Raw genomic sequence first — 22,041 nt, forward strand, 5'->3', positions numbered from 1 at the left:
AAATTTCAGTTCTACTTAACTTTTCATTTTAACATTTATGCGATGTAGAAATGAATGGGGGTTTTACCACCAGTTTGTCATACATGTGTACATTTGTGTCGGTCTGCCTAATGATGGTATCATTTCTTTACAAACAAAAGAAGGGGGCATTAACAATTTATCTGTAGATTTGGGGATTTGCCTACAGCTTTACAAGAGCGATAAAGATAGTAGGATAACGTTGTTTTTTTTTCAATGCGTGAAAGCATTCATTTACCATGGAAATAAACACAAAGAACTTGTATTGGATCTCCTCACCAGCGCTTTCCCCTTACGGCTTGCCCAGTAAACCACAGACAGAACATCTTCTAAATGTGGGTAAACTGTTTTGTTAGTTATTACTGTGAGCAAAAAAAGGTACTTTTTGGAAAGAACAATTCTTACCTCAACTGGGTGGTCCTCTGATGTACGTGGCCCTCGCTTTTCCGATATAATATACTCTATATTAAAATATGGACTTGGGGGAGCTTTAGGAGAGGCTGGAAATGTGTAAACACGAGTATAATAATAATGCACTGCTGCTTTAAATAAAGACATTGTTTCGCTTTCTCCTTGCAGTAGTGGCACCCGTCCTTCACTAGCATATACTTTAATCTCTTTTTTTTTTTTTTCTCTCTTACAGCTGACCCTCTGGTTGGAAGTATCGCCACTCAGTACATGACCAACAGAGCAGAGCATGACAGAATGGCCAGACAGTGGACCAAGAGATATGCTACATAAACCTGACACTTACCCAAACTCACCTATTTGTCTGTGATGGAAAGAGCTGCTCAAGAATTTGAGGGGGACAAGGGAGAGGGTGGGAGTTGGTAAAGAATAGGGTATTTCTATAACAGATTTTATTCAGTCTTTTATTTCCAGAGAATTGTTATTGTAACTTAAGGTATCTTTCTACAGTAGATGGCTAGAATGGATAGTGGAATCCTTTAAGGCAGACATGAGCTCTGAAATATTAGCTTATGAGTGCAGAGAAGAATGTACATTTTTTGTTTTTTTCCATTACTTGTGTGGATGCGATGTATTCAAGCAACTTCATTTTGTACAGTTACATATAATGTTGGCATCCTTGTGAAGTACTTTGTCGAGGTATTGAAATGAATGCATTATTTTTCTTGATATATAAAAGAATGCAGGATTCCCTCTCCTCTGCTGGGAGCAGCAGTGTATGACAAATTCTAACCCTTTATCTACCACAGGGGCCTGCAGAGCACAGATCTGCAGAGTTATAGTACCAGAAGCTTTAGAAGGTTGTCGTTCACTGACTTGGGCTATGTGGAACTAGTTATCTTGTGTATTGTGAATTCAGAAAACGTACTCCTTTTTTTTTTTCCTTATGCCTATCAACTTGAGGAACTATGCGGTTTCATGGGAACCTGTAGTGCAATACCTTAAGCTGTTTAACTGTAAAGGTGGATATGAGTTACTCAGTGGATTGGTTATATGTTGTAGGCTAAATAAGTCTGCATTTGTTACTGTGCTAATAAAAGTGGGAAATTACAAAAAACAGTTACATTTAAGCATATTAATATTTTCTTTGTTTTTAGATTGTAGGTTTATTAGAGAAGCCAGAGCAAACAGAAAATTGCATTTTTGGTAATTAATTATTATTGAACATGTAAATTTGTGCTGGTAACACCATTGACTGGAATCCAACAAAGTTAAGAAGTATGCCTCCTTATGAAATCTCAGCCACATGAGTTGGTTAGAACTTTACATTTATTGCTATTACAAAAAAGACATGCAATTTGTTTTTAATGTGGATACATACATCATATATACTCATTTACATTTTAAAGATTGTGGCATTAAAAGAAACCAGTATGCAGGACTAGTAAGCATCACTGCCACTCAGCACTAAAACGCTCGGTTAAACCACATAACGGAATACACAAACAATTATTTACTAGTACGTGTGTCTTAATTGTCAGAGGGGGTTCCCTTACTTCTTCTTCCCGGCAAAGGGAAAGATGATTTGCTTTGAGGTTGATTGAGTTTGCTGGCCAGCCATGTAAAGGGATCAATTAATGTCTTTCTATCCACCACAGATACTTCCCACAGTTTTACTCGCTCACTCTTCGCCCAGTGCTGTGACATTTCACTGTCCACTTGTCTTTGCTCCACCAGATCAGATTTGTTTCCCAAAACAACAATCACGACCTTGAAACAATATAATTTGGTTAGCTCAATATAAGGTGTCTCGATTCAGAAGCGTTTCAGATTTAAGGATGCTGGTTGTATCCTAGATTACAGGACCTGTGCATACAGTTGACAATTGAAGTATACATTGTAGTACCTGTTTTTACTATGAAGAAAAAGATTAAGTGAAGCTAAACTGTATGTAGCTGCTGGCCTATATCCAAATGACAACCCGAGGAGTGTCATCAACCTAACCACATCAATTGATTTTGGCAAATTAAAACCTTAAATTAGAACTGAACGAGGATGCTGTTGATTATTAATGCATCTACTTACATGTGTTTTAACGCAAACAGTCTATTCACTCAGAAATTAGAACTAAAAGTTAGAGAAACATTTCTCCCTAAAGTTACCCTACACAAGCAAGTTGCCTGCTTGTCGAGACAACCAGAAGCAAGGTCAGCCAGTTACGATTTTCCATGTTATCACCACCATAGTGGATAGCTCCTAATGGATGCCAAGAAGGATAAAATCATGCATTTGGGCCACAAAAACCCAAGGGCATTATAACACCAACCACTAAAGAAAGAATCATTATTTCAGCGGACTTAAAAGTAGGCAATGTAACAAAGTGATGTGGAAAGGCACCAGCATGCCGAGTACTGTGTGAAAAATGTGGTTGATTTAGCCTCACACCATAGGTAGCAGAGACTAATACAGTAAGGGAGTAAAAATCGGTATCAGAGACCAGGCCAACTAGGTGGGCCAAGTGGTTCTTTATGTGCTCATAACAAATTTACAGCAAATCAGATTGTTTTGCAAAAAGCAGACAATATTACACTCTAAATAAGTTAAAGTGAACATGGGCCATATTTCAAGATTCTCAGTATTCTGCAGAGGTTTGCACAGATTCTTACATTACCATCCTCACTAGATCATGCAGTTTATTAACCTTTATCAGTTTTTTTTGTTTTTTGGGGGGGGGGGGGGGGGGAGAGGGGCATTTGTAATCACAATGGGATCTTAAAATGTACAATTTGCACATACTGTATCTATATTATGTGCTAGCTGTGCTCAAGCCCTCCCCCTTCTCCAGCTGATTTAATCAGTATTAATCTCATCTGAAAGACTGAGCAGAAAAGGTTACAGCTCTGGCATTACAAACCTCTCTTTTATCCTTGAACTTGTCCACCTCTCTCTTGAGCAGCTCCACTCTTGTAAAAGATTCTAGGCTGTCCACACTGTAAACCAGAACAAAGCCATCGGCAAAAGAGAAGTAGTGCTTTGGTAACTCCATGCCTTCTTGAAGTCCCTGGGTGTCATAGAGACGCAGTTGCTCTTTTACACCACGCTCTGTTTCCACTGACGCAATATATACATCTTCCAAGGTTTCATTGTATTCAAAACCTGCGCAAAACAAAAACAAACGCCATGGGAATACTAACAGAGACAAAAAGAAAAGAAAAGTACCATTACAGCCAACTACATACGCATGCATATTTTGTTGTGCTGCAGAATTACAAATACTATAACCAATAAATGTTTAATCAGCGTCTTAATTTTTGGAAAAAAAAAAAAAAAGCTCTGGTTCTTTGTTAAAAATGGCATGTGACTGCTGGGTAGGCCCACCCCGGGTCTCCTGATCCGACAACAAACTTAGAATATGGCTTAGAACAGCGGTGTGGTGCTGTGTGGCGGCTCTGGAGAAAGCCCACCGCCCCGGGCCCTTAACGGTTAAAACGAAAGAAAAGTGGCCCACATGGAGAAGGTTACCGCGTTTCTCAGAGAACTCTGCAACCAGTATATAAGTGTGGGCACCCTGGCTAGCATCAGACTCAGCAGGCCCGAGGGGCACGAGACTGGCACTCCTGTACGTGAACAAGGCCAAAGCTTACCATGAGGACTTGTAGGTCTGAAGATATCGGAGTTGAGACATAGGGCAGGCAATATAGCCTTCTGTTTTCCCCTTTCACTTTACTCTGTATCCTTTTTTTTTTCTATGTTTGTCTAGTCAATCAGTCTGGTTTTCGTCCCACCCTCAGTTAGACCAGAGTTAGGAAAGAGAAAGGGAGACAAAATCTGGGGCTAACTTGTAGAGATGCAAAGTGTTAGTAGCACATTGTTGGTTACCCCCTCTTGTGTCCCCAAGCGATAAGTAATGATGATATTATTATGGTCCCGTGTGCTTCCTTTTCTGTACCCCATAAAAATCTGAAAAATAAACTGTTACGCATGTGACATACAAAAATGTTGAATGCAGATACTAGTATAACTTGTAGTTTTACATTAAATTAAAACAAGGTGTTTCTGGTTTTATTTAAAGTATTTCTATACTCCCTGATAACTATCAAAGCGTTCTTGTTTCTATTTCATCACAATTTAAATTCTAAACATTGATCAGAAAAGGGCATACAGTATATGGCAGTGAAAGCCCCCACATGTCTGCATCTGTAATTATGTTCATTAGTAAAAACTATGAGAGTTAGACATCTTAAATAAAAACCAAGATTATGGGCCAGATTTAGAAAACGGCGTTAAGCCTTCGCACACACTTTACGGTACAATTAAAACTAAAAGGAATTGACCTTAAGTTGCATCGAAGTTAACTTTATAGTAAATATGGGCCTACAGTATATCACCTGTTCTTTCTGGAGTTAATATTTAACTTGTAATTGTTTAATTTGTACATGTCTACATCTGCTCTAACCCAATTGGGTTTTTATTTAGAGCGTAAACCCCTAAAACGAATGAACTAATTTCAGTGGTGTCGCTGATTAAATATTGACCATTAGTTGTGTACGTACACAGTGGAATTTTTTTTAATCTTTACGTCCACTGCTGTATTATTGTACAGTTATTAGTGGTTAATAAAAGTGTTTTAGTATAATAATTCTATTCATTCTTTTGACAAAGAACAGTGTTTGCTGTAAATTATTCTGCATGTTAGGGAAGTTCCTTAACTTGGCTACATAAAATGTTACTGAAAGACAACACTGTAATGAAAGCTTCTAATTATAGTGCTTGGTGCTAGAAGACCTCCCACTACAAAATACAATATAGTTGCAGTTCTCCCAATAAATAATTGTGATGAGCTTTATTAATTCTAAGGGTTTTTTTTATTTTCTTTACAGAAAAAAAAAACCCAGCATTATGCAATCACATTTGTCGAGCCGGCCTGAGTTTTCGTTTCCCTACATCAGTTGTATATGCATTTGTTTTGAGAAATATACATCATTCTAGATCAAACAACCACCAAAATAGGAGATTGTAATGATCCATTTCCACCAATGCGCATTACAGACTAATGTATAATAAAAGGTTACAAGTCTACAATCCGATAACTGACCGGCTATCAGAGCTTTTGTAATCAATGTAAGATGCCCTATTAGCTTCTTGGTATTTTTAGAGAGGCTACATTCTTGGGCAATTAAATTGAGCAATAATCCTTCTGGTGTCATTTGTACTGTACATCAGCTTGTACAATCCTGAATTTCCATAACTATCTTTTCCCTTGATTTGGGACATAAAATGTTCCCGAGATCCACACAGCTTCCAACAGGTATCTGGGACATGTGAGGTGAGGTGGGGTTAATGCTTAGCCAGTGTCCCAAATACACAATAAAATATTTTATATGATAATTGAATTAAACTGGTTATGTGATGTCGTTTAATTAAGTAATAATCCCCGAAGAACAGGGCATTACTGGCCAATAATGCCCTGGCTGGAAGAGTTGAAGGCCCGAGTTGAAGGCCCGAGGCAAAGCCTGTTCTTCGGGGATTATTACTATTATAGGCTAAATGTTGGCTTTTTTCATAAATAATAGACACTTGTATAGTTATATAGATTTTTTTTCTTAAAATAAAATGGTAAATACATTAAAGCAGGGGAGCGCAATCTTTTTTCCCTGTGCCCCTCTGCCGGTTGTTCCCCTCTCTCCGTGCCTCCCCACCCCCCCTTTACCTCGGCATCATGACGTCGCGTTGCCATGGCGACGCGCCTCCAGAAGCCAGGGTAAGTGCAGTTTACAGAGGCCTTCACCGCTTCCCCGGTACTTAAATTTAAGTGCCTTCTGGAAGCGTGCAGGGCATCTGTAATCCCCATGCCCCCCACAGACACTCATCCCCCCTTGGGACATGCCCCCCTATTTGCGCACCGCTGCATTAATGCACCTCTATATACACTTATACTGCAGCCATTTATATCCACACACTGCCACCCCTCTGAGTACACACACCCATAACACAAGAGCACCACACGCTGCTGCTGACACACTAGACAGACACTGCAGCTACAAACGAACACTGCAGATAGACACTTAGGCTGCGTCCATAGAGGGGGGGAGCAGTGCTGAACAGCGCTGACGCTGAGGCTCGCCTGCTGAAGCTGTGCGATTTCATGCACATGCAGGTGAGCCAGCGGGCGCAATCGGGGAGGTGGTGGGGGGAGGAGGGGCAATGACGTCGCTGGGCCAATAGCCCACGATGCACTGACATCAACGGCGCCGACGTCACGGTGACGCTGCTTCGCGCTGATTGGATGTTTTCAGCCGACAGTGCGCTGAAAAACAGCTTGGCTGTCGGCTGAAAAACCCAACTCCTCAGCACGCCTGCGGACGCTCGCGTGAGCCCCCTCTAAAGAAATCCGATGTCGGGGCTCAGCGCGGAGCTCTGTTCATGGAGGGAGGGGAAGGAGTCACTACCTGGCTGCTGCCTCCTGACCAATCCCCTGCCCTTTCTCAGAGCTATTCTGACAAAGAAAAGGCTGATTGGCTAGAAATAAAAACTTGACAAGTTGCCAAAAAATTCCGAGCATTACTGAATGAATAATGCATGGAATTTTAACCAATCAGAGATCAGGGGTTTCAATAATTACCAGAATTTTACAGCTTTAGCCTACAATGCAGATTACTATACATTTTCTTCCCTAGCTTTCCCCTCCATTTCATTTTTCAGATGCTTATTACAACTTGTGCCTCCTCACCAGCAAGCAGAGTTATTTTCCAGGCAATATTTAACCTGCCTTAGACAGTTTGATCACTGGACAACCAAGAGTCTCATCAAGGAAGGTTAGAATGTCAAAGCGGGAGGTGTCCTCAACTTCATTTAGGATAATTTTTAAGTATAAAAGTAGTGTGTAAAATTCAGTGAGCAGGGAATATATTACAGAGGTGGAAACAATAGCCCTATTGTACAGCATGGTGAAGTGATCGTAATAGGTAAATAAAACACAAAGCAGGGCAAGGGGTAAAGCCAAACTCGCGGTCTGTTTCTCAAGGACGTGCACCCACGCTCAGGAGATAGACCTCTACGCTAGGTTAAACATCCTGAATGTCACTGGTGACAGCACTGGTCCATCAGAAGAGATTTTTTTTGATTGGGTGGGTATAATTTACATGTAAACACAGTCTGCTATCTGCGCTCGTGCTGTCCTAGAGATGTCTTGTAAGACCGACAATCACCCCTTGCTGCTAAGTGCGTGGAGCATATCCCCCAAAGAACGCTCCTAAACAACAAACACAAAAACACAGCGCACCAGGGATTAGTTACCAAACATAACAAATAGTAGACACACAAATTGAAATGAGCCTCTGATCAATGTACTTTTAATAATTAAAAAACTGTCTTATAGACCACACATAACACATAATACACAGATAATATAATCAAAATATAATGCTGCCCTATACTAGGAGCAAGCACTCACACAAATACCATATGTATAGATACCCTGAGGTAACACACAGACCCTTGATGCAATGCTGAGCTGCACAATATATACAGACGCTGGGCCAAAAACTGAAATGGGGGAGGCAGGCACTCACCAAACTAGCGTGAACAGAACCACAGGCAGGAGCAAAAGCGTCCGGACAGCCCCAGCCGTGGAGATGATACAAACAGCCGTGACCTCCACGTGTTTCGCACCCACGTGCTTCGTCAGGAACACCTGACGAAGCACGTAAGTGCGAAACGAGCAGAGGTCACTTCACACGCTGCGCTGATTGGCTGAGGCGGTAGCTGCAAATCACGAAGTGCGGGCTGTTTTTATCATCTCCACGGCTATTTTGAAATTATCTGTGTATTATTATGTGTTGTGTGGTCTATAAGACCGTTTTTTAATTATTAAAAGTACTTTTTTCACATTTTAACATTGATCAGAGGCTCATTTCAATTTGTGTGTCTGCTATTTGTTATGTTTGGTAACTAATCCCCAGTGCGCTGTGTGTGTTTTGTGTTTCTTATAATTTACATGTAATCCTTTTTTATTTTATTATTTATTTAAGATCAAGGAAGGTTTTCTGGTACCTGCACTATTCATTAGGAAAAAAATACTTATGTGATAGAGCATCATTAGAAGACTTGAAGGCAAAACTGGAATATGCAAACCCCTAATGTCTATTATATTCCACATTATAAATAAAAATTGTTAATTAGAGATTACACATACTAAATGGGTTGATAGATTATTAGAGAATTAAATTGTACGGGTAAACAATTAATGGTCTGGCTCATTTTCATGAGCCATTGCATGTAAGTATTGTTTAAAACCTTTGTATATTGATCATGGTCTGGAAATCAATAATACTTTCGGTTTAGTATTTACTGTAGTGCATTGTTTTTAATGGTGATTCATCAAGTCACTTCCTCGATCTAGATAGCAACACGTCTTTACATGCAACCGGTGGCACGATGGGGTCATGCCACGTCAAAGCGAAGACAGCGGCTTCACACATGGGCAGCCCCATACAGCGTCAACACTGAACATTGATTGATCGTCAATTTAGCCAATTACTTATTGTGTGGATTGTATTGATGCACATAAAAAAAAAAAAAATTCTCTCCCTTTTTAATATGTAGCTTGGACTGCAATCCATGCAATATCCTACATGTGGTTTTTTTACTAAATCAATTCTGTAGTATTAGATAAGTTACTACGATTTAATTTTATTTTTTAAATTCAACTCAATGCCATTTTAGTACGTTTTAATATACTGAGTGTATGAGTGTAATGGTGTTACACCCCCCCCCCCCCTTCACACTCTGGGAGATTTTGCCATTGAACAGTGTGGTATGGTGCATACCTGCTGGCTTACAGTAGATCAGAGTCCTGCGGTGTTGTGGAGGAGGACAGGCTTCTGGGGTAGTAACTGATTCTCACGGTGACAGCGCCTCCATCTCTTGCAGGCCCCAGGAATGTGAGGACAATCCCTGCAGGAGAACTTACTTCCTCTCCCCCTGATAGATTGTAGTCTCAGGCAGGAAGATATATTTGAACAGGATCACTTTATTTAGTACACTGGCAGATGGAACAGCATACTTCACTTCGTAGGGCTTCACCCTCAGGATGTACCCTGGACCTCCACTCCAGGCCAAGGGGCCCTGAAGCAGTTCTTGCTCTTCCCTTACTCCCTGGTGGAGTAAAGGGTATAGTCTCCCATTCACTCCCCTAGGGGAGGGAATACAGATTGGCAGAGCCCTGCACAATTCGTAGGGTAGACCAGCCTCTCTCAAGGAGATAGAGGCACTGACTAAATTTAGCAGTGCAGCTCCTTACGTACAAGGGAAGTAGGTACCAGGTCTGAATCCAGTGATTGGACACACAGGCCTAGTCCCACCGCATCCCCTGTCAATCAAGAAGCTACTGTGAGTGGGGAAAACCCATAACTCCTGGCAGGCCTACTCTTACCAGGGCTTACTGCCAGGAGGGGGCAGACTGGTAGCCAGAAACCAGTCCTGGCTACATGAGCATCCTTTGATTTATATAGCAGGTTATAGCCCATTCCCCCAGTAGTGCAAGAGCTTTGCAACACCTTACAGTTTGTGATAATTTGTTGCCAATATTCCCAGCAGTTTGAGCTGCAAACTGTAACAATATATAATGTTACATTGTAGCTGCTGAGTTACACTGACCGAAGGATTAATTGAAACTGAAAGGCAGCAGGATCTTTTCTGATCGATCACTGGAGAACAAAATCGATCGACAGCTTAAGTAATTAGTTTTCAATAAAAGGTAACCAAAAACTGCATTATATTTAAACAAAAAAAAAAATGATTTTTTTCCCCCTACGTGCTGCTTGGATCACCTCTTTAAGACAATCTGGGGGAGTTGGAAGGGTGTTTACCCGTTTGGTAACCATGTGGAAGGTTTATTGCACCGGGTTTACATTTCAACATTACAATGGGAGTGCACCACAACCACGATCGTTTCCATCAGAAGAGAGACTGTCAAATGCTTATTAGCCAATAGCTGGCTGGTCACAATACCGCAGCATGGAGGCTTTCATAACCTGCACAAAGTTTAGTTCTTGTATTTATGCCTCTACACTGGTCATCAGATTAGGCAAATAGTACCACGTGGAAACAGCTCTACCACCATCTTAGAGCTGTTAGAACCACATTGTGTGCAAGTAGGCTTCACTTTGGGACCGCATCCAGGTCTTTTTACCACATTTTCAATTTGGGGCGACGGGCAGCTGCAAATTTATTTCATATTAAAAAAAAATTTTTTTTAACTATTTTGTTTTTATCACATTCCAATTAAATCAGTTTTCTATTTCTGGGAAATACATTTTGTTTGCTGCATCTCAAATATGTCTGTGTGTAATCTGAGAAATGCCTCGTATCTCAAGTCACGTTTCCATATCAAGTCACTGGGGCTGATAAAGAGCATAGTGTCTCCTTTGACTAATTTTTAGAGTTTATAGACCTACATTTTAAAAGCCATTTCGATCAAACATTAAAAAAAGTGCTAGATTAGAGGTTACATACTAGATTGCTTTCAACTGATTGCAAATATAGTTGCCAAGTGGGACAGGAGCTAATCAAAGGCAAATATTGTGTGCATTGAAATTCTCCAGTATAAAAAGTCTGTTGTGTTACTCAAGTAATAATCCCCGAAGAACAGGGCATTATTGGCCAGTAATACCATACCCTGTTCTGAGGGGATTATTACCATTATAGGCTAAATGTAGGCTTATTGCTTTTACATTTTTCATTAAAAAAAAAATAGACACGTAGTCATATTGATGTTTATCAGCATGATCATCTACATTCTTTTGCTGCACGTGTTAATTAAGATGAAATTGTACATACACACAAACACACACCCTCTGCAACCCCCCTCTATATACATAAACACACTCTGCAGCCCCCCTACACACTGTGCAGCCTGCCCCCCTACACCTACAAAACACAGCAGCCCCCCTCTACACCCTCAAATAACCTGTAGCCCCCCTCTATACCCACAAAACTGCGCGAACACACACATACCAACAAAATACACTCTGCAGCCCTCCTCCACCCTCTACACCGACTGAAGACACACTGTAGCCCCTCTCTACACTCACAAAAACACACTGCACCCACCCTCTACACCCAAACACACTGCAGACATATACACCAACAAAACAGACTGCTGCCTCCCTCTACATCCAAACACAAACCAGCAGCCCCCCTGTAAACCCATACACAGCACTCTGCAGCACTCTGCAGCCCTCCTCCTCCCCCCCCCCCCAGCCCACAAAACACACAGCACAATCCTGTCTCCTCACTCTCCTGTGCGGAGCTCTCTGCAGGCAGGGAGGGGGAGGAGTCAGTGCCTTGCTGCTGCATCCTGTCCAATCACCTCCCCTGCCTGAGAGAAAATCTCACTCTGTGTGTACAAGAACTGAAAGCTGATTGCCTGAAAAACTTGTCGTCAGGGTAACCAAACGTCTAGGCCATTACTGATTGGAGAATGCCAGGAGTTTTAACTAACCAGAGAGCAGGGATTTCAATAATGCACATAATTTAAAGCAGCAGTTCAAGCAATATCCTACATGTTTTTTTTCGTTTTTTTTTAATAAATCAGTTCTGTACTATGCGAAAATACTTTAGCATATAAAAAATAAAAGTTTTAAAGACATTTTTAATGTTTGTAATGTAGGAAGCATTTCCAAAGTGACAGCCCCTTCCCCTTCTGACAGGATCTGGCTCTTGAGCTCCGCCCTCTCTTTAGCAGTGCACCAATTGTATCTAGTAACTACCCAGTCACATAATATTGCTGGACTACATTGCCCACAATGCAGTGCAAAAACTGAATTACATAACCCGAGCAAGCGATCGATTACAGGAGAACGGATTGATCTGCAGCTTAGCTAATCATTTGTCAGTGGGCAGATTGTATTGATGCACGTATTGAATGAGGAAAAAAAATATGCATTTTTTTTTTTAAATGGCAGCTTGAAGTGCAGCTTTAACAGCTTTAGCCTATAGATTATGTATATTGTAACTTACCTACGGTGTGATTTCCATAAAGCAGTTGCTCGAGGATCGCGGTTTTTCCAACAAATCCCAACCCGCAAACAACCACTCTACTGCCCTTTCCCATCATGCACCAGACAGTTCTGCATAAAGACATACAGCTATTACCAAGATATACTGTGATACAAGTGGGAAGGGGGGGGGGACTTCAATGGAATATCAATGATAGAAGTTAAGACTTTTTTATTCAAACTGAATTTAGACCAATGTAAATCCATGGTGATACATCTCTAGTACAAGTTTTACCCATGAAACAATGTGTGGATCCAGGTCAGGAAACCAGGTTGTTCAACACCTTTTTGTGTCACCCCACAATATGGCTATATGAAAAGGAAAGCAGATCAAACTAACCTGATTAATTATAGCCCACTCCTTACCTGGACTGTCTACAAATCTCAGAATTGAAGAGTAAGAGCTGGGGGAGGGACAGCCAGCTTTAAAAACTCAATCATCACAAGGTGTGTGACACAACTCTGTTTTAACAGTGCACTGGAACACACCCTCAGTTTTCCCCACAGGTGCACATCCATCTCATGTCATGGTTTTAAAGCCCCAGCTCCAAAACATTTTTCATTTCTTTTGTCTTTTTCTCATGATCGCTTGGTTTACTGTAAAATTCTCCAGCAGAGTTTTTATTGTGTTGCCATGTAAAGACATTTCATGCAGATTCTCTTACATTTAGATTTTCCAAAAACTGCTTTTCAACCACTGCAACTTTGGAATGATTGCTGCATTTTCGCTATTTAAAACCTAACTAACCTCTAATGAAAACAGTGGTATAAATGGTGTAGCCATGTCTGGCTTGGCTACTAATCTACCCTGCCTGACATGTAAGTCCTGGTATCAGTGCAGGCAGTGTTAGGCCCAATCCACGGGTTTCCCCACCAGCAAGTAGCTCCCTTGAGTGACAAGGTGGGAGGCGGGCTAAGGCCTGTGTTCTGCCCAATAAGGGACTTTGACCTTGGACTCTCCCCCTCGGTACTTAAGGGGCAGCACACCCAAATTGTTTCATCCCCTTGAGAGAGACTTGTCTCACAGCAGGTGTTCAGGGCTCTGGCATCTTCTGTCCCCTCCCTAGGGGAGTGGGAGTGAGTACCATACCCCTTACTCTACCAGAGTAGGGGAAGAGTTTGGACCGCTCTTGGTGCCCATGACTGGGGGTGTGAGTCCAGGGACCATCCAGAGGCTGGAGACCAGTGATAGTGTGTGGTGTATATCCAGTGTATGCTGTATGCAGAAAGAATAAGAGAGTTATCAAATATACTTCTGCCTGGGCGTGCAGTCTGTCTGGGGGAGGAGGAGAGAGTTCTTCCGCAGGGACTGCTTCCAGAAGTACTGGAGCCTGCGGTAGATGGACGCGCTGACACCAACGTGAGAGAGAACCAGTTGTCACCACTAAAGCCTGTCCTGTTTCCCCAACAACATTGGCGGGATCTCAGATCTACTGTGAGCCAACAGGTACTTGGCACCACTGTACGCCTGGTAGCCGAGGAAATCTCCCAGAGGGTGGGGGAAACACCGCTACACCTGCTTTTCACATTATAGCCTTCAGTGTGTAGTGTCTGCAATGAAACAATCATTAGATAAGGTGTTCAATATCAGATTGCTTTCATTGTATGAACAGCTACATCTGTTTTTTCCCCATCCCATCCTATCTGCCTCAGGCAATCTGCAGACAGCACTTGTGGGAGCAAAAGATATACAATTCAGGACTAAGGCCCCGGTCACGCCGCTGTAACGCGCGCCCGCGATATTGGCGGCGCGTTCAGCCGATTCCCCGGTCTGCAGCTCACTGCAGGAGGAGAGACCGGGGGGGTGGGGGCGTGGGGGGTTTGTGACGGGGGCGCGGCCATGACGTCACCCGGCAGGTTCGCCCTCATTGGCTGAACCGCTGGGGGCGTGCCGTATCGCTCGACGCGATTCCTGCTCTCAATTCTATTGAGAGCAGGAGCAGCTCTCGCCCGAGCGCTGCGGCCCCCCCTCGCAGCGGGCCTGGCGCCATTGAGGGGAGGGCTCTCGTGCGTACGCTGTAGTAGGCAGCGGGGGCAAGGCATAAGGTTTCCCCTAATAACCTGTGCTACATGGTATAATTATTTTAAAGTACCAGTCTTTGCTGATCGACATTTATCAGTGTAGCCCCCCTTTTGGGTTACTAAAGGTATACCAGGGGTTAATGTCTGGGGAGATGTTGCAAGGCAATGACCTTTTTAAGGTATTGTTGCAATTCAGCTAACTGCCATATAAGGCCGGCCCCTAGTCTGGAAAGAACTCACCCCTGTTTTGGCCAGTGACAAGGGTGGGGTGAGATGAGGAGCCAAACCACTTCCACTTAACTCTGATGACCTGTGAGGTAGTATAGGGTGTTGGGCCTCAGACCCCAGACCCCAGAGTGCCTCTACAACAGGGGTGGCATCATATGCGTCGTGATGTTGCGTTGTCATGGCGATGCGTCGAAGAGGCAGCTCAGACCAGGTAAAGGAGATTTACAGAGGCCTCGCGCCTCCCCCGGCATTTAATTTAATTTAAATGCCTTGGGGAAGAGTGCAGGGCCCCTGTAACCACTGCGCCCCCCCCCCCCTCCCAGAAAATGTTGTGAGCCCCCCACTTTGCACACCCCTGCTCTACAATTACAAGAGGACTCCCAGAGAAAGCAGGAGGTATGTGTATGTATGTATTCTTAGTCTAATAAATGTGTGACTTTGTGTTTAAGTATGTCAGGTCACTTTTATTGTTTTGATAGATAGGGAAAGTGCCCCTAAGTAGGGTTACCAGACGTCCCGGTTTAGCCTGGACAGTCCCGAATTTACTGCACATGTCCCGACTATTATTTGAAAATGTTTAAAATGTCCCGGTTTGGGCTACAGAGGAAAAGGGGGCGGAGCTAGAATCATCAGGGGGTGGGGCCAGAACCGGCAAGAACAGAGCTGCTGTGCTAGAAATATGGAGAGAAACATGCAGTTACAGTCACATGGGGGCGCCTGCATGGCTGCTCCTCATAGAGCTGGTTCATGGGGGGGGGGAAGGGTGCAGGTCTATTGGTGTAGGTCTGTGCAGGTCAGAGAGAGAAAGAATGGGGAGTGGGAAGGGAGAGAGAGAACGAATGGGGGGTGGGAAGGGAGAGAGAGAATGGGGGGTGGGAAGGGAGAGAGAGAATGGGGGGTGGGAAGGGAGAGAGAGAACGAATGGGGGGTGGGAAGGGAGAGAGAGAACGAATGGGGGGTGGGAAGGGAGAAAGAGAGAATGGGGGGTGGGAAGGGAGAGAGAGAGAATAGGGGGTGGGAAGGGAGAGAGAGAGAATGGGGGGTGGGAAGGGAGAGAGAGAGAATGGGGGGGTGGGAAGGGAGAGAGAGAATGGGGGGTGGGAAGGGAGAGAGAGAATGGGGGGTGGGAAGGGAGAGAGAACGAATGGGGGGTGGGAAGGGAGAGAGAACGAATGGGGGGTGGGAAGGGAGAGAGAAAACGCATGGGGGGTGGGAAGGGAGAGAGAGAGAATGGGGGGTGGGAAGGGAGAGAGAGAGAATGGGGGGTGGGAAGGGAGAGAGAGAGAATGGGGGGTGGGAAGGGAGAGAGAGAATGGGGGGTGGGGAGAGAGAGAGAATGGGGATGGGAAGGGAGAGAGAGAGAATGGGGGGTTGGAAGGGAGAGAGAGAATGGGGGTGGGAAGGGAGAGAGAGAATGGGGTGGGAAGGGAGAGAGAGAACGAATGGGGGGTGGGAAAGGAGATAACGAATGGGGGGTGGGAAGGGAGAGAGAGAGAGAATGGGGGGTGGGAAGGGAGAGAGAGAATGGGGGGTGTGAAGGGAGAGAAAGAATGGGGGGTGGGAAGGGAGAGAGAGAAGGGGGGTAGGAAGGGAGAGAGAGAAGGGGGTGGGAAGGGAGAGAGAGAGAGAATGGGGGGTGGGAAGGGAGAGAGAGAATGGGGGGTGGGGAGAGAGAGAGAATGGGGATGGGAAGGGAGAGAGAGAGAATGAGGGGTTGGAAGGGAGAGAGAGAGAATGGGGGTGGGAAGGGAGAGAGAGAATGGGGGTGGGAAGGGAGAGAGAGAGAATGGGGGGTGGGAAGGGAGAGAGAATGAATGGGGGGTGGGAAGGGAGAGAGAGAACGAATGGGGGGTTGGGAAAGGAGATAACGAATGGGGGGTGGGAAGGGAGAGAGAGAGAGAATGGGGGGTGGGAAGGGAGAGAGAGAATGGGGGGTGGGAAGGGAGAGAGAGAAGGGGGGTAGGAAGGGAGAGAGAGAAGGGGGTGGGAAGGGAGAGAGAGAGAGAATGGGGGGTGGGAAGGGAGAGAGAGAATGGGGGGTGGGGAGAGAGAGAGAATGGGGATGGGAAGGGAGAGAGAGAGAATGAGGGGTTGGAAGGGAGAGAGAGAGAATGGGGGTGGGAAGGGAGAGAGAGAATGGGGGTGGGAAGGGAGAGAGAGAGAATGGGGGTGGGAAGGGAGAGAGAATGAATGGGGGGTGGGAAGGGAGAGAGAGAACGAATGGGGGGTTGGGAAAGGAGATAACGAATGGGGGTGGGAAGGGAGAGAGAGAGAGAATGGGGGGTGGGAAGGGAGAGAGAGAATGGGGGGTGGGAAGGGAGAGAGAGAATGGGGGGTGGGAAGGAGAGAGAGAAGGGGGGGTGGGAAGGGAGAGAGAGAAGGGGGTGGGAAGGGAGAGAGAGAATGGGGGGTGGGAAGGGAGAGAGAGAATGGGGGGTGGGAAGGGAGAGAAAGAGAATGGGGGGTGGAAGGAGAGAGAGAGAATTGGGGATGGGAAGGGAGAGAGAGAGAATGGGGGATGGGAAGGGAGAGAGAGAGAGAGAGAATGGGGGGTTGGAAGGGAGAGAGAGAATGGGGGTGGGAAGGGAGAGAGAGAGAATGGGGGTGGGAAGGGAGAGAGAGAGAATGGGGGGTGGGAAGGGAGAGAGAATGAATGGGGGGTGGGAAGGAGAGAGAGAATGAATGGGGAAGGGAGATGAATGGGGGAAGGAGAGAGAGAATGGGGGGTGGGAAGGGAGAGAGAGAATGGGGGTGGGAAGGGAGAGAGAAGGGGGGTGGGAAGGGAGAGAGAGAATGGGGGGTGGGAAGGGAGAGAGAATGGGGGGTGGGAAGGGAGAGAGAGAGAATGGGGGGTGGGAAGGGAGAGAGAGAAAGAATGGGGGATGGGAAGGGAGAGAGAAAGAATGGGGTGTGGGAAGGGAGAGAGAAATGGGGGGTGGGAAGGGAGAGAGAGAGATGGGGGGTGGGAATGGAGAGAGAGTTGGGGGGTGGGAAGGGTGTGAGATTGGGGGGTGGGAATGGAGAGAGAATGGGGGGTGGGAAGGGAGAGAACGAAGTGGGGGTGGGAAAGGAGAGAGAGAACGAATGGGGGGTGGGAAGGGAGAGTGAGAGAATGGGGGGTGGGAAGGGAGAGAGAGAGAGAATGGGGGGTGGGAAGGAGAGAGAGAATGGGGGGTGGGAAGGAGAGAGAGAGAATGGGGGGTGGGAAGGGAGAGAGAAAGAATGGGGGGTGGGAAAGGAGAGAGAGAACGGAGAGAGAGAACGAATGGGGGGTGGGAAGGGAGAGAGAGAATGGGGGGTGGGAAGGGAGAGAGAGAATTGGGGGTGGGAAAGGAGAGAGAGAATGGGGGGTGGGAAGGGAGAGAGAGAGAATGGGGGGTGGGAAGAGGGATAGAGAGAATGGGGGTGGGAAGAGGGAGAGAGAGAGAGGGAATGGGGGTGGGAATGGAGAGAGAGGGAAAGGGGGTGGGAAGGGAGAGGGAATGGGGTGTGGGAAGGGAGAGAATGGGGGGGGGTGCAGGTCTGTTGGTGTGAGTGGCTGTGGCAGTGTGTCTGTGCAGGTCAGAGAGAGAATGTAGGGGGAGAGAGAAAGAATGGGGGATGGGAAGGGACAGAGAAAGAATGGGGGTGGGAAGGGACAGAGAAAGAATGGGGGGTGGGAAGGGACAGAGAAAGAATGGGGGGTGGGAAGGGACAGAGAAAGAATGGGGGGTGGGAAGGGAGAGAGAGAGAATGGGGGTGGGAAGGGACAGAGAAAGAATGGGGGGAGGGAAGGGACAGAGAAAGAATGGGGAGAGGGAAGGGACAGAGAAAGAATGGGGGGTGGGAAGGGACAGAGAAAGAATGGGGGGTGGGAAGGGACAGAGAAAGAATGGGGGGTGGGAAGGGAGAGAGAGAGAGAATGGGGGGTGGGAAGGGAGAGAGAGAATGGGGCATGGGAAGGGAGAGAGAGAAGGGGGTGGGAAGGGAGAGAGAAGGGGTGGGAAGGGAGAGAGAGAGAGAATGGGGGTTGGGAAGGGAGAGAATGGGGGTGGGAAGAGGGAGAGAGAGAGGGAATGGGGGTGGGAAGGGAGAGAATGGGGGGATGCAGATCTGTTGGTGTGAGTGTCTGGCTGTGGCAGTGTGTCTGTGCAGGTCAAAGCGAGAATGGAGGAGGAGAGAGAAAGAATGGGGGATGGGAAGGGAGAGAGAGAAAGAATGGGGGATGGGAAGGGAGAGAGAAAGAATGAATGGGGGGTGGGAAGGGAGAGAGAAAAAATGGGGGGTGGGAAGGGAGAGAGAACGAATGGGGGGTGGGAAAGGAGAGAGAGAATGGGGGGTGGGAAGGGAGAGAAAGAATGGGGGGTGGGAAGGGAGAGAAAGAATGGGGGTTGGGAAGGGAGAGAGAATGGGGGCTGGGAAGGGAGAGAGAATGGGGGGTGGGAAGGGAGAGAACGAATGTGGGTGGGAAGGGAGAGAGAACGAATGGGGGGTGGGAAGGGAGAGAGAGAGAATGGGGGGTGGGAAGGGAGAGAGAGAGAATGGGGGGTGGGAAGGGAGAGAGAACGAATGGGGGGTGGGAAAGGAGAGAGAGAATGAGGGGTGGGAAGGGAGAGAATGGGGAGGAGAGAGATAATGGGGAGATGTATAATGAATAATACAGCATCAATGGTGTCGCTACTAGATAAATATCATTATAATATTCATTTTTTAGTAATGTAATTTGTTGTTTATGTGTCCCAATTTTTCATTTTGAAAATGCGCCCTGGCTGGAAGAGTTGAAGGCCCGAGGCGAAGTCGAGGGACTTTAACCCAGCCAGGGCATGATTGGTCAGTAATGCCCTGTTTTGAGGGGATTATTACTATTATATGCCAAATGTAGGCTTATTTGAAAGCTATTTATCATTTGAATGTAGGCTAAATGAAGGCCACATGTAGGCTTATTTTATAAATAATAGACACTTTTGTATAGTTAAATAGATTTTTTTCAGCTCTACACACACAAACTCTGCTGCTACACACACGCTACACCCATGAACACTGCTACTGACACTGACACACACACACACACACACACACACATACTGGAGCTCTATACACACACACACACAGCTCTACACACACAATACAGTCGCTCTACACACACACAAACTGCTGCTACACATACAACAGCACAACACACACACACACAAACTGCCGCCATAATCAAAAATGCAGCCACTTACTAAACTTTGCACTCCCCCCCACCCCACCTCTACACACAACACAGCACCTCTACACACACAACATACACACACACACACAACACTGCACCTCTATACACAGCACTTCTACACACAACACAGCACCTCTACACACAACACAGCACCTCTACACACACACAAACTGCTGCTACACACACATGCTACACCCATAAACACTGCTGCTGACACTGACAGACACACACACACAAACTGGAGCTCAATACACACACACAGCACCTCTACACAAATATACAACACAACAGCACAGCACACACACACACTGCTGCTGCTACACCCATAAACACTGCTATTGACACACTCACACACCAACTGCAGCCACAAACAAACTGCAGACAGCCACTTACTTGTTATTACACAAACCCCTCCCCTAATTCAACTGAATCTGCTCAGAAAATCTCAGTCAGCTCGGGAGGGGGAGGAGTCAACCCGTGGCTGATACTTCCTGACCAATCCCCTGCCCTGTCTCAGAGCTGTTACTTCATTCTGACCAATCCCCTGCCCTGTCTCAGCTGTTCTGAATGGTGGGGAGAAGCTTGTGGGGAGCGCAGGTATCACCATATATAGGGAAGAAAATATATAATGGTGTAGTATGCCTAAACAGATAAAGCAATCTATACAGGAATCATGATTGGGAACTCACATTCTCCCAGTTGAAATTCAGCAGTGAATAGCAATGAATGCAATGATGTAGACTCAGCAGTATGAAAGGAGGTCTTGCTTGACATACACTCCCTGGTGTCAGCAGAACAAACCCTCGATGGAAAAAACGACACCTTTAGTGCAACATTGTATGTTCACTATCAATGTATTAATAAGGGCAAACAAACAATTTTAACCCTCTGGAAGCGCTGACCTACACTAATTAGTGATTATAGTGCAATATATTACAATTGATTAATTCTAAAATTAGTGCAATACAAGTGAATACAAAGTGATATCAGTGTGATGATATTGTGATGAATTAGCAGCCTAGGGGACAATATAAAACAGACTTTTCCAAATCCGGTACAGAAATCACACAAACAAAAATAAAAGTCCCCGGCGCTGGTTAGTCCAATATACCGTGATCTAGAGGCAGTCTTTATATAAAGGTTCCTTGGGACGGATAAGGGCTCATAAGGATAATGTTCCAGATGGGAGGATGTTCTTGTCAGGGATGTTTGGCTGCTTCTCCGAAAAGCATTCCTGCAGCTGGTCCCGGATCTGACAGAACATGATCTTCAAATGGACCGGCCGCACCGGGCCCTGGGACCCAAGCCTTCGGACCCGAATCGTCACAGGGATGTTATCGTGAAAGTGCACGCCTACTCCACAAAAGAAAAAAATAATAAATAACAGCAGCAGTGGAATGTGCTACACCGTTTGAGAAAGTTTTTCAAACGGTGTAGCACATTCCACTGCTGCTGTAGCAGCTTCATCTGAAGTGTCATTACTCTGACACATACATGACGGTGGTCCTGGAGAGGTCGCTGAAGATTTGTATTTTGCTATCTTCTACGCGGATGTCCCTCACTCCTCTGGCGGCAGACTTATTTTTTTCTTTTGTGGAGTAGGCGTGCACTTTCACGATAACATCCCTGTGACGATTCGGGTCCGAAGGCTTGGGTCCCAGGGCCCGGTGCGGCCGGTCCATTTGAAGATCATGTTCTGTCAGATCCGGGACCAGCTGCAGGAATGCTTTTCGGAGAAGCAGCCAAACATCCCTGACAAGAACATCCTCCCATCTGGAACATTATCCTTGAGCCCTTATCCGTCCCAAGGAACCTTTATATAAAGACTGCCTCTAGATCACGGTATATTGGACTAACCAGCGCCGGGGACTTTTATTTTTGTTTGTGTGATCAATGTATTAATAAAAGCAATTATTATTGCACTTACATGAGCACCATGTGCATAGACACATAAAAATCAATGCGCAGCCTCAGCGTACACCATCCACCCCACTCCCGAGGTCGCGTCGCGTCACTTCCGGTTTAGCGATCGATCGCAGAATGGATCCACACGGGCTCTGGGGCATTCGGGGTACACTTCTGGACTGCTGCTTGTTCACTCAACGCGTTTCG

The 22,041-nt window shown here is 45.7% G+C and overlaps 2 protein-coding genes across 7 annotated transcripts in view; one reads left to right on the forward strand and one right to left on the reverse strand.

The window, feature by feature from the left end:
- The window catches only part of UBE2E1 (ubiquitin conjugating enzyme E2 E1), a 70,773-nt gene extending 69,228 nt beyond the window's left edge, over positions 1 to 1,545 (forward strand). For all 4 annotated transcript variants that reach the window (XM_075586943.1, XM_075586940.1, XM_075586941.1 and 1 more), the window contains one exon: positions 662 to 1,545. In XM_075586943.1, coding sequence (XP_075443058.1) covers positions 662 to 759 — 98 coding nt within the window. In that variant the 3' untranslated portion in view covers positions 760 to 1,545. The remainder of the gene's footprint in view (positions 1 to 661) is intronic.
- Positions 1,546 to 1,561: 16 nt separating this feature from the next.
- On the reverse strand, positions 1,562 to 20,401 carry NKIRAS1 (NFKB inhibitor interacting Ras like 1). Of its 3 annotated transcripts, none has more exons than XM_075586946.1 (5): positions 20,323 to 20,388; positions 13,739 to 14,036; positions 12,448 to 12,557; positions 3,341 to 3,582; positions 1,562 to 2,196 (listed from the first exon to the last, which is right to left on the reverse strand). In XM_075586946.1, the coding sequence occupies exons 3-5, from the start codon at positions 12,542 to 12,544 to the stop codon at positions 1,957 to 1,959; spliced, it is 579 nt and encodes a 192-aa protein (XP_075443061.1). In that variant the 5' UTR covers positions 12,545 to 12,557; positions 13,739 to 14,036; positions 20,323 to 20,388; the 3' UTR covers positions 1,562 to 1,956. The 3 variants fall into 3 exon arrangements, with proteins under 3 accessions (XP_075443061.1, XP_075443060.1, XP_075443062.1); XM_075586945.1 differs by having other exon boundaries at positions 12,852 to 14,036; XM_075586947.1 differs by lacking the exon at positions 13,739 to 14,036 and having other exon boundaries at positions 20,323 to 20,401.
- Positions 20,402 to 22,041: the final 1,640 nt, after the last annotated feature.

Source organism: Ascaphus truei, chromosome 2 (assembly GCF_040206685.1).
Source record: "Ascaphus truei isolate aAscTru1 chromosome 2, aAscTru1.hap1, whole genome shotgun sequence".
Classification (NCBI taxonomy): domain Eukaryota; kingdom Metazoa; phylum Chordata; class Amphibia; order Anura; family Ascaphidae; genus Ascaphus; species Ascaphus truei.